This window comes from Molothrus aeneus, chromosome 5, assembly GCF_037042795.1.
Source record: "Molothrus aeneus isolate 106 chromosome 5, BPBGC_Maene_1.0, whole genome shotgun sequence".
NCBI lineage: Eukaryota > Metazoa > Chordata > Aves > Passeriformes > Icteridae > Molothrus > Molothrus aeneus.
The window spans coordinates 21,800,931-21,812,934 of NC_089650.1; the positions used below are offsets into that span (position 1 = coordinate 21,800,931).

Consider the following 12,004-nt stretch of genomic DNA (forward strand, 5'->3'; position numbering starts at 1 on the left):
GTGATCTTTTTAAAGATCTTCAATGTTTTCATAAAACCCACTGTGCTCTGAGTGACATCCACTTCAATAACGTACTCAGATACCCATCTTAAAAATTAAGAATTCCCATTGTGGCCACAACTCAGCAGAGCCTGAATCAGGTTGTTTTTTACTCAGTTAATCCCTGACAGTGTTATAATGTCACCCTTGGGGCAGCTGGCAATACATTTATGTCCTCTGAGGCTTTCTGATGCCTAAAGCAGTGTTAATTGGTCATGGATGAAAGTGGTATTTCTTGAGAGAATACCAAGCAAATAATCCTCAGAGAGGGCAGCTCTATTTTAAGAGCTGCAGAGATTCAACTGAAGTTTATTCCTGTGAAAGAAACACAAAAGTAAATCCACGTACACCTTGCCTATAACATGGTACAGAAATAATTTTTGTATTTCTGTGACATATAAAGAAGAGAAATGACTGAAATAAATCTAAGCATGTCTAGTCTCAGCTGCAAAATTATGAAAATGATCAATTACCTCAAAAGGAACAAGAAGGAAAAGTTGTAGTAGGCAGTAAATTTTTGTCCCATATACCTTGGAGGTGGTTTGTAATCACATTTAACTTTGACCTTTTCGGTTTAGAACTAGTTGTTTAAGAACCTTTTCAAGGAAATGGAAAGAGCTGAACTTATCTGTGGAGTAGTTAATTGCATAATAAATGTAAGAAATACACAGAATTAATTCTCTGGAAATTACCATCTATACCCATTGGCAATAAACTGAGACCAGATGACTGGTTCTAACTAGAAATCCAGCTTTTAGATGGCTCAAGTAAGGCAAAGCAATTCTTACTGTTAATTTCCTTTTCTTCAATTACACACATACTCCAATTTGGAGGGGTGGTGGTGGTGGTGTATCACAATTTGATCATTTATAACAATCTGGTGACAACCTGTCGTGATTTGATATGGGGGTTTGGGACCCCTTTCCCACCCGGAGGGCGCCCCGCTGATTACAGCAGTCTGAGCAGGATTGGAGTCCGTGAGACCAATCAAATTGACAAGAACTGAAACCGAAGCCACAGCCAAAGAGGGATAAAATGGGCCCAATTCTCGGAAAACTCGGAATGATCCAGAGGGATCCCCGAGCCCGAGGGTTTTTTTTCACTCGGAAAAATTGATGTGCATGAAGAAATCCATGTGGGAAAATGAACCGTGAGTATCGCGTGGTTGAGTGGGGTGTGAACGAATGTATGTGTGAGACGTGACTCTGTCACGAGGCGTGTGCCGACCCCACCATCGCAGTTCCACTATCCCGCGAGGGACGTGGTTGGTCAAGGGGGAAGCAGAACGTTTTTGCTTAACACATTCGGGACCCAAGGCTCGGGGGGAGTTCGAGGGGGAAAATCGGTCACAGTTGGGGTCAGGAGGGAGAAGAGAGGATCCTAGAAATTCTAGGAGCCCATCTTCCTTCTGATCCAGAGGAAACAGGTAAGAATCAGTCAAAAAGTCAGCAGAACGGTTCTCTGCTCGACTGAGTGAGACTGGTGGCTTTTCGCAAACCCGAGAAGACAGCATCGGACAAAGAAATGGGACTTGTGGCGAATATCCCAGCCGGAGGAGACAAGGTAAGAAAAATTGCAGGAATCTTTGGAAAAATGGCGTTGGGAAAGAGCGAGTTTCAGAGAAAATCCCAGGAAAAACCTCCCCAGGGTCCCAGAAAAGTTCTGCCAGAAATCCCAAGAGATAATCCGTTGGGGTGGATGTTAGAACATTGGGACAAAAGTCCAAGGAGAGTGGGGAGATCCAAGGAGAAAATGATCCATTTTTGCATAGAAAAATGGGGAGGGTAGGAGATCGGAAAATATGTGGTGTGGCCGATTTTTGGCACTTTTGAAGCTTGGACTTGCGAGTCCTTGTATGATCACGTGTTTAAACGCCGCCCACAGGATTTTGAGGAAATTGAGTATGCCGAGATGTGGAGGTATGCTTGTACGAGTTTATACCCGATATGAGCCCTCCGACGCGCAGCAAACAGGGGAAAGGAGTGGGAACCTTTGGAAAATCTTCCACCCCCTTACCTTGTTCCTCCGCAACAACCCGAACCTGTGCAGGCACAGCTGGTGCCTGCGATGCCTCTCGAGGCAGTGGTCCTGCTGAGTCAGGGCACGGCGCCGCCGCTCCCACCGGAGCAGGCTGCGACGCTCTCCTTTCCACATGGACAAGCGGTGGCGGCAAACCCACTCCCATGTGAGCAGCTGCTGCCGCAGACCTCTCCCAAACCTGACAAGAAGCAGGTAACCGTCTCTGGAGACGTCTCTCCCCTGGCCCATCGGACAAGGCGGCGAACAAGGAGGGCAACCATGGGAGACAGTGGGCATGAGGAAGAGAAGGCCTGCATCTTCCCTTTACGGGAAGTGCCGACGGCTCCAGGAGTGATTGGTTTTGTACATGCTCCGATCGACACGAATGACGTTAGGGCATTCAGGAAAGAGATGGGAAAATTAATGGATGATCCTTTGGGGGTGGCAGAAAGGTTGGATGAGTTTCTGGGAACTAGCATATACACCTATGAGGATCTCCAAGCAATTCTAAGATCGCTGTTTAACAATGAGGAAAGAGACATGATCAGGCAAGCCTGATCAAAGATTGGGAAAAGAGGAACCCTAACGGGGGAGCTGGGGAGGAGAGATGGCCAGGTCAGAAACCGTCTTGGGAAGCCCAGACGGAGGAGGGGAGGCAGAAAATGATAAATCTGAGAAATATGATAATTCAGGATATCTGGGAGGCGGTACCCAAGGGACAGAACATGAGCAAGGTACTCTGAGAGTGCCAAGGGAAAGATGAGACCCCCACGGAATGGCTGGAGAGACTCTGCAAGGGTCTGAGAATGTATTCGGGGATGGACCCTGACTCTCTGGTGGGGATGGTTTTGTTGAAAATGCAATTTGTGGCGAAATCTTGGGAAGACATTCGGAAAAAGTTAGAAAAGATAGATGGGTGGCAGGTACAGGGATTGCAGGAGCTGCTTCGGGAAGCCCAGAAAGTCTACATGAGATGGGATGAGGAGAAACAAAAGATTCAAGCCAAGGTATTGGTGGCTGCAGTAAGGGAAGCACAAAAGCAGGAGCAAGGTAAGGACGCAGTGAAAAAGGCACTGGCAATGAAACAGGGTCCTTACAGGGAAAAAAGTTGAACGATCAAAGGCGGGATTTTGAGTGCTATTACTGCAAACAGAAGGAACATATCCGAAGGAATTGTCCCAACAAAGCCAAGGACCAGGCGATGTTTCAAGAAGATTAGGGGTGTCAGGAGATTTTCAGTTTGGGGTCCGGAACACCGAGGGAGCCCTTGATAAAATTAAAAGTTGGACACCAGAGGGAAGAGATGTGGTTTATGAAAGACTCGGGGGCGGAACGGACAGTGGTGCAACAGCTGCCGAAGGGGTGCTCTCTGAGCGACGATTCCATGATGGTAATCGGGGCAAAGGGGGAACCTTTCGAGGTTCCAATCATAAAAGATGTAGAAATAGAAACGGAAAATAAAAAGTGCAAAGGAAATATATTGCTAATATGGGATGCTGATTTCAATTTGCTGGGGCGGGACATGATGGTTGCTCTAGAGATTGGGTTGGCAGTGGAAAAATCCTGGCTCAAGGTGAGGATGTACAAACTCACCGTCCAAGACGAAGAAAAGATAGACCCGAGGGTGTGGTATGTTCAGAGGGAGGCTGGGAGGCTGGACATAGAGCCGATTCGTGTTGACATTGAGAGACCAGACGACCCAATACGGGTCAAACAATATCCCATCTCCATGGTAGAGAGGAGGGGTTTGAAGCCAGTGATTGACAAATTAATAAAGAAAGGAATGTTGGAGCCGTGCATGTCTCGGCACAACACCCCAATTCTGGCAGTGAGAAAATCAGATGGCAGCTTCAGGCTGGTGCAAGATTTAAGGGTGGTGAATCAGAGAACTAAGACTTTGTTCCCCAAGGTCTCAAATCCTTACACTTTTTAAAATAACATTTCTCCTGAGGAAACATGGTACAGTGTGATTGACTTGAAGGATGCTTTCTGGACTTCTCCTCTAGCCGAGGACAGCAGAGATTACTTTGCATTTCAGTGGGAAGATCCAGAGACGAACAGAAAGCAGCAGCTTAGGTGGACTTTGTTGCCTCAGGACTTCGTGGACTCTGAATCTATTCGGGCAGGCACTTGAGCAGGTTTTAAGTCATTTTGTACCAACAGAGGGAACAAAACTGCTACAATATGTAGACGATTTGTTGGTTGCAGGTCCGAGGGAGGAGGTCATAAGGGCGAACACAATCGAACTTTTGAACTTTCTGGGGGAAAAGGGGTTGAAAGTGTCAAAGTTGAAGTTGCAATTCACAGAGCCTGAGGTCAGGTACTTGGGACACTGGTTAACCAAGGGCAAAAAGAAACTGGATCCAGAGAGGGTGGCAAGGATTATCGCCTTACCACCCCCGCGGACAAAAAGGGAGGTCAGACAGCTTTTGGGGTTGTTGGGGTATTGCTGGCAGTGGATCGAAGGGTACAGTGAAAAGGTGAAGTTTCTATATGAGAAACTCACCACAGACCGGATCAAATGGACAAAGGCGGACGAAGAGGAATTCAGGGGAGTCAAGGAAGCACTCACGGCAGCACCAGTGCTGAGCCTCCCTGACGTGAGGAAACCCTTTCAGTTGTTTGTGGATGTGAGCAGTCACACGGCACACGGGGTGTTGACGCAGGACTGGGCGGGGGTCAGGAAACCTGTGGGTTACTTGTCCTGGCTTTTGGACCCGGTCAGCAGGGGCTGGCCCACCTGCTTGCAGGTGATTGTGGCTGTAGCATTGCTGGTGGAGGAGGCAAAGAAGGTAACCTTCGGCGCACCGTTGGTAGTATTTGCACCGCACAACGTGCAGGGCATACTACAGCAGAAGGCAGACAAATGGCTCACTGATGCAAGGTTGTTAAAGTATGAGGCCATTTTGATTCACTCGCAGACTTGGAATTGAGAACAACAACTGCACAGAACCATGCACAATTTTTGTTTGGGGAGGCTTCAGAGGAACTGGTTCGTGATTGCGTGGAGGTGGTTGAATTGCAAACAAAGATCAGGGAGGATTTAGAAGAGGAAGAATTGTATGTGGGAGAAAAGTGGTTTGTGGATGGATTAAGCAGAGTAGTTGAGGGAAAAAGGAAATCAGGATACGCAGTAATGGATGGGAGAACGGAAAAGGTGATTGAAGCAGGTCCTCTGAGTGCGAGTTGGTCAGCACAGGCATGCAAACTGTACACAGTTCTGAGGGCATTGAAGGGACTGAAAGGGAAAAAGGGAACAATTTTTACAGATTCTAGGTACGCCTTTGGGGTGGTTCACATGCTTGGGAAAATTTGGGAGGAAAGGGGGCTGATCAACATGAGGGGAAAGGGACTGATGCACAGAGAATTAATCTGGCAAATCTTAGAAGCTTCAAGGGGGCCGGAGGAAATTGCGGTGGTCCATGTAAAGGGACACCAAGCAGGATTTCAGTTCCGGACCAGGGGAAACAATTTGGCAGACCAGGAAGCCAAAACCGCAGCGTTGATGACGGTGAGTACCCTGGAGATCGAAGGGGCTGAGGTCCCCGATGATCCTCCTCAGCCCTCCCAAAAGGAGATCGAATGTTATGAGAAGATCAGGGGAGAATTGAAAGAAGGTAAGTGGAGACTACCTGACAGGAGAGAATTAATTTCCAAAGGTTTTACCAGAAGGATTTTGTGGAAATTGCACCAGCGAACACATTGTGGGGCATAGGCCCTGGCAGAACAATTTTTGAAATTTTTCGGGTACAAGGGAATTTATGAATTGGCCAAACAAGAGTTACAAGGGTGCCTGATTTGTCAGAAAGTTAACAAATCAAGGGCAAAACAGGCTGCCCTGGGGAGCTGCCCCGTTGCATACTGACCATTTGAAAGAATTCAAGTTAATTTCACAGAGTTGCCAAAAGTGGGGAGGTTCAAATTCGTGCTTGTGATTGTGGACAAATTGACTCATTGGGTGGAGGCTTTTTCTAGCCTACGGGCAACGGCTCAGACAGTGTCCAGAAAATTGTTGGAAGAAATTATACCCCGATATGGGGTGGTGAATTGCATTGATTCGGATCAAGGGACACATTTCACATCAAAGGTTATTAAGCAGATGGCTGATGCGTTAGGCATTTGGTGGGAATACCACACTCCGTGATATCCCCAGAGTTCAGGACAAGTGGAAAGGATGAATCAGACCTTGAAGGCGCAGTAATCTAAATTGATTTTAGAAACTCGGATGTCCTGGTTGAAATGCCTGCCTTTGGCACTGCTTAATATCCGGACAATGCTTCATTCGGAGATGGGGCTCTCGCTATTTGAAATGTTATATGGAATGCCATATAGACATAGAATGCCGGTGGAACACCCCAGGTTTGAGGATATCTGGTTGCAATCAACAAAAATTTGCAGGAACTCAGAAAACAAGGGATAGTGGCCCAGAGTGCTCTTCTGGGATTTGCTATCCACAAAATCCAACCGAGTGACAGAGTGCTGGTGAAAGTGTGGAAGGAGGTGCCCCTCTCTCCTCACTGGGAAGTCCCTTTCTTGTGCTCCTGACAACAGACACAGCCATTCGGACGGCGGAGAAAGGCTGGACACATGCGTCCAGGGTGAAGAAAAGTCAAACATCAGGAGGAAGCGCCCGAGTGGAGGGTCACTTCTTCCCCAGGGGACTTGAAACTCAGACTCCAACGTCCTTGTAAATGACGGATGGCGAGTGGAGAGGTTGTATACTATCAGATTGTGTATGCTATCTGTTTGTACACTTTAAGTGTGAATATTGTCAAGGAGTTTTTGTTATTCACTGTAGAAGGGGACAGAGGCTGAAGGGGCTGTGCACTCAGTGTCTGAAGGAAGAGCTTGAGCTGACTGACCGTATCCTAACCTTAGCCACCAATTTGGGTATCATTGAATTGGATTTACAGGAGGTGTTTCACATTTTTCAAAACGGGGTGCGTGGAAAGCTTAGATCAAAAGCAGAGATTCTGGATGTGGAGTGCCGGAAATCCATCAGGGTCCCGTGCAGTTCCGATGCCATCAGAGTGTTACAGTGGGGCGCCTTTAAGAGGAGGTATGCGGCTAGGTCTGGTGGCACCCCAGAGGGTGGAGGCAAAGGAAGAGGAGTACGCCTGGTGGGAATCCTGATTGGCCTGAGCCTAGCTGTGTGCGGGATGCAGAGTCTGCGCACTGAGGTCCCAATGAGAGGCGGAAACAAGAGCTCCGCAGAGGAGTGCGGAAAGTACACTCAGGTGGTCCCAGTCACAGGGGACGGGGGACACTCAGCATACCAAGCCCCAAAAGAATGTCTCAGGGAACCTGACAGGTACTGTTGGAAGAATGGCATGAAGGTCAAATTGTGTGAATTGGAAACAGGGATTTGGTGTATCAATCCCAAGGCAGGGCTAAGGAACGGGCAGTCAGATGAGCAGGAACATCAAATACGGAAACAAAGTGTAGAAACAATGTCAATCCCCATTTGTAACCAATGTAACCAGACCATGTGGGTTGGGGGAAAGACAGAATCGATCTTTGTCGCGTACCACCAGGTGAATCCACTGTGTTATGACAATGCGGGACTGGGGATATGCATGATGAACGGGAAAATGTACTGGATGGTGAGAAATGCTAAGTTTGACAGCAAATTTACCTTGAACAGAGACCCACTCATATTGGATTTGGCACAGGCAAATGATGACAGGGTGTGTCTGCAATATGACCGGGTTGTCTGTTTCACGAGAAACAAAAATGATGAGGATCCTGAGGGGAGAATGAGAGAGATAACTCAGGAGCTGAGATGAAGGGAGTCAGAATTGAGGAGAAAAAGAGTTGAACAGGAAAGATTGAAAACACTGGGAGAACAGTACAAAATGCTGGAGAAACAATATGCTGATGGGGAACTACCTTCCCCAGACAGGAACCTGTTCATTGACTTGATGCAAGAGATTGCAACTGAATTAGGATTGTCAAATTGTTGGATTTGTGGGGGGCTGAAGTCAGCAGAAAAATGGCCTTGAAAAGGGGAAGGTTCAGCTCCAGAACAGCTTTTGAAATGGGACAATCTGAGGGTCTCAAAATTGGCACAGAGACCTGAGGGATGGATTTTGGACCAGAGGGTGATTGGAACCATCTGCATCAGTCGAGAAGGAAAGGAGTACACTGAAATGGTGGGATACACTTCATGTGTGTCTACCCTGATGGTGAACTCAAACACAAAAAGCAAGGTCTGGCAGCCAGAACCCCCTTCGGGGTACTGGAGCTGGAAGAATGAGACAAATTGTGAATGGAACAAAAGAATGGTACTGTGTTGGGTCAAAAATCCAGGAGTAAATCCTTTCCAATCCTTGGAGGGCATGAGAGAATACTGGGGAGACCCAGGGAGAATAAACATCAGATGGAAAGCCCTGGATGGAATTTATTTGATTTGTGGAAAGAAGGCATACAGTGAGTTCCCCCAAGGTGGAAGGGATCATGCACTTTAGGCCAGTGTTCTTTACTCTCCCGAGAACAAAAAGTAACCTATTAGGGGCTCCATTGTACGAGACCCTGAGAAGGGAGAGGAGAAGCCTGAAAAAGATGATACCTGTGATAAGTGGTAAGCAAACCTGGGGGGAGGAAGAGTGGCCAGCGGCACTAATAATTGATTATTATGGGCTGGCCACGTGGGCTCAGGATGGAAGCTACGGGTATAGGACTCTGATTTACCTACTGAACAGACTGATTCAGCTGCAGGCAGTGGTGGAAATTGTATCAAATCACACCTCTGAGGCCCTGGATTTACTGAGTTGGCAGAACACCCAGGTACGGGCCTTTGTGTACCAGAATCGAATAGCTTTAGACTATTTGCTGGCCGAGGAAGGGGGAGTGTGTGGAAAATTCAATGAATCAGAATGTTGTATTGAAATTGATGATTATGGGGAAACCATAAGAGGTTTGGCGACTGAAATCAAAAAGGTGGCCCATGTCCCTGTTCAGAAGTGGAACTCGATTTTACAATCTTCATGGTGGGACAAACTTTTTGATGGGGCCTGGTGGAACAAAATGATGGTTTTTGTACTCTGTTCAGCAGCCGGAATCCTATTCCTGCCTTGTCTAATTCCGTGTTTTATTAGACTGATCCATTCTGTGGTCTAGGGAATGCAGATAGCAATAGTTTCCATGGATCTGGAGGGGGCTTCCGGAGGCAACACATCTAAAATCATGAGACTGGGAGAAAGAAAGTATGCCAGCAACGCTGCCGAAGTATTGGCAAAGTTCGAGAAACGAGCAGAAACGAATGTGAATAATATGGGATATCAGGGTGTTCCACAAGGAGAATACAGGATAGTGTAAAAGGTTTGTGAAAGACCCTTAATGGTGGTGGGTAGAAGTAGAAATGAAAGAAATTTAGCAATTTGGGAGCATGAATTAAATTGGTGATATAAATGGGGAAGGATTGTAGTATATGGTAGAGATAATTCATGCTATTAGTGTATAAAATATTGTAAAATCTAAACTATGTCTTTTGACCATCCTGGCTGGGAGCAGTTGTCTTATTACATCTAGTTCCCGGACGCGTGTTAAGATAAACACAGACGCTTTAACGTAAGAATAGAAGCTTCCAGGTTGATAATCGTCGGCTTCCCCGGGTTGCCGGGCCCACCTGAAAACAATTATCACCCTGTCCACTGCATCTGTCGAAATAACCAACGGCGCCACCCTGATACATGGGAATACATGGCTTCTCCGGGGTTGACTGACAACAGCAAGACACATGGACTGGATCTTTGTCCACCTCTGCACATGTAAATCAACGATGATGCATGGGAAGAGACACAAAGAACATTTGGTCATCTCTGCCTTGGGTAGAATAAACTGTATAAAAACTCTTTGTGCGAGGCAGCATTCGTGAACTGGGGAGACTCTGACACTCGGAGGTCAGATCCATGTTCACCCAACGCCAATCCTGGGCTCGATGCTGACTCTTTGGCTGTGATGGTTTCGACGACCGAACTTCAGTCTCGCAGACAAATTAATAAATCTTTGCTAAATTTTCTTATAAGATTGGCTCATGATTTGATAATTTATAACACTACCACACAGAGAGTTGTTTCAACTCTACTTTCAAACCACTGGAACAAGACTGCAATAATTTAATCCATAATTACACTCCAGCCTCCCTCTTTCCTCACATCTGACTTTAAGTGTGTATCTGTAAGTTATACCCATTCTATGGGTATGCTGCATGTTGACTTCAAGCTTCTCTTATTTTGAAAAATGCAACATTGCCTGCAGGGTACTCAGATAACTTTCACAAAAATAACATTCCTAACTTACTGCTTTGGTAATACTGCCCTATTTTAGCCCTTCAGTGACTGCTTTCTCTGTAAAATGTAAATGTTATTCCTTTCAGAGTCCTTCATGTCTTATCTTACACACTCTTGTTCACTAAAATGTTGTCCCCAATTATTAACCAGTGACAATAATCTCCATCACTTACTTGATAAGTCTTCAGAAAACATTTGGGGTTTTTTCCTCCATGCTGCCCATCCCATAAATATACACTTTTTTTTTTTCATTGTTTTCCTTTAATTATATTTCTTACCTTCTGTGATGCCCCCAGAAAGCCTGATAATGATTGGATTATCACAAGTGTGATGAGTCCATCATGCCCACCATGCTGCATGGTACTTTCTAAATTGCTTCTTTACCTTTTAATCCATTTACTGTACCGACCACTTATGTCCTGCTATCACTCCTGTGTTTTATTTTCACTGATTTGTTTCTGTATCTTTTTATGTTTCCATTGTGTCTCACATAGTACAGTCTAAAAGTAGTGATTCCATACATTACAATACTACCAATACTAAATAATAATACTAACCTTGATTGAGTTGAGGTAAATTAGGACATTAGGAAATTGTCTAAGAAGAAAGAAGCAGGAGGACATGCACTGTCTCCCTGGAATGGTATCTAAAATTCAAAAGAGAAACGCAAATTTGTAGAATTTAAAAATACATGGTAATGGAAATCACTGCCAAGATTGCTGGCACCTCTGAAAGCAGCGAGTTTCTAAAAATAGTGTAGCTTGCCTTTTCAGGCAAAGGACCATACTGGAGGTTAGGAAAAACCATTTGTTCATCTTGTCAACTCTCTCTACAGTATCCAATAACTTTTGCAAGACTTTGTTCAACAGCAATCTCTACAGAGACAAATGACAATTTTACCACAGGCCTTTCCTGTGACACAATTTACATAGTATAATTTTACCATGAATTATTCTTATTTGTAGGAAATGACCCTTTATACAAAGCCTGGGTTTGCTATTCTTACACCATTAGCCTTCTTTCTTCAAAATTATGCTTTTCAGTTATCCTGGACAAAGAAATTCTACATATTTTAATTTTAGTTTGAGTTAGAGAGTAAACTTGCTATACTGAAAATATTGTTATAAAAAAGAATTAATACAGGAACAGGTAAAATACTAAGTGATATCAGACAGTATGGAAATAAATGTCCATGCATGTGGATTACCCCATTGCTCACAAGAGGTAAAGCCATAAATAAGTTAGACATATCAGTTGGAATGAACATCACACAACTTTGCTGCTGTCTATGTCTATAAACTCTGCTGCAACCATTTTATGCTGTCACCTACTCTGACATTCAAACTGTGTCACTGAAAACTATCTCAAAGCTTTTTTAGAGATTCTGAAGTGAGCTCACTAGGACTAATTTTTGTAAGACCCAGCTAGCAGACATGGATGAACCCAGGTAGCAGCTGGGAAGGCCTAAATGGAAGTGATATCAAATCAGTACTATTCCACTACATCAAGCGATCGTTAGAGAGGATGCTGCTCTGTGCAGTTTGGAAAGGTGACAAAAGATAAGATCTAAGGCTACCAATATCCCTGACGTAATCTGCTCCTGACTGTTGGTTAATATCAATCCATTCACATCAAAAAATTAAAATAACTTCTCT

The 12,004-nt window shown here is 45.2% G+C and overlaps 1 protein-coding gene across 5 annotated transcripts in view; it reads right to left on the minus strand.

Moving 5' to 3' along the window:
- IFT56 (intraflagellar transport 56) overlaps positions 1–12,004 on the minus strand; it is a 64,354-nt gene that overhangs the window by 20,239 nt on the left and 32,111 nt on the right. For all 5 annotated transcript variants that reach the window (XM_066550275.1, XM_066550274.1, XM_066550273.1 and 2 more), the window contains one exon: positions 10,907–10,995. In XM_066550275.1, the coding sequence (XP_066406372.1) occupies positions 10,907–10,995 (89 nt within the window). The remainder of the gene's footprint in view (positions 1–10,906; positions 10,996–12,004) is intronic.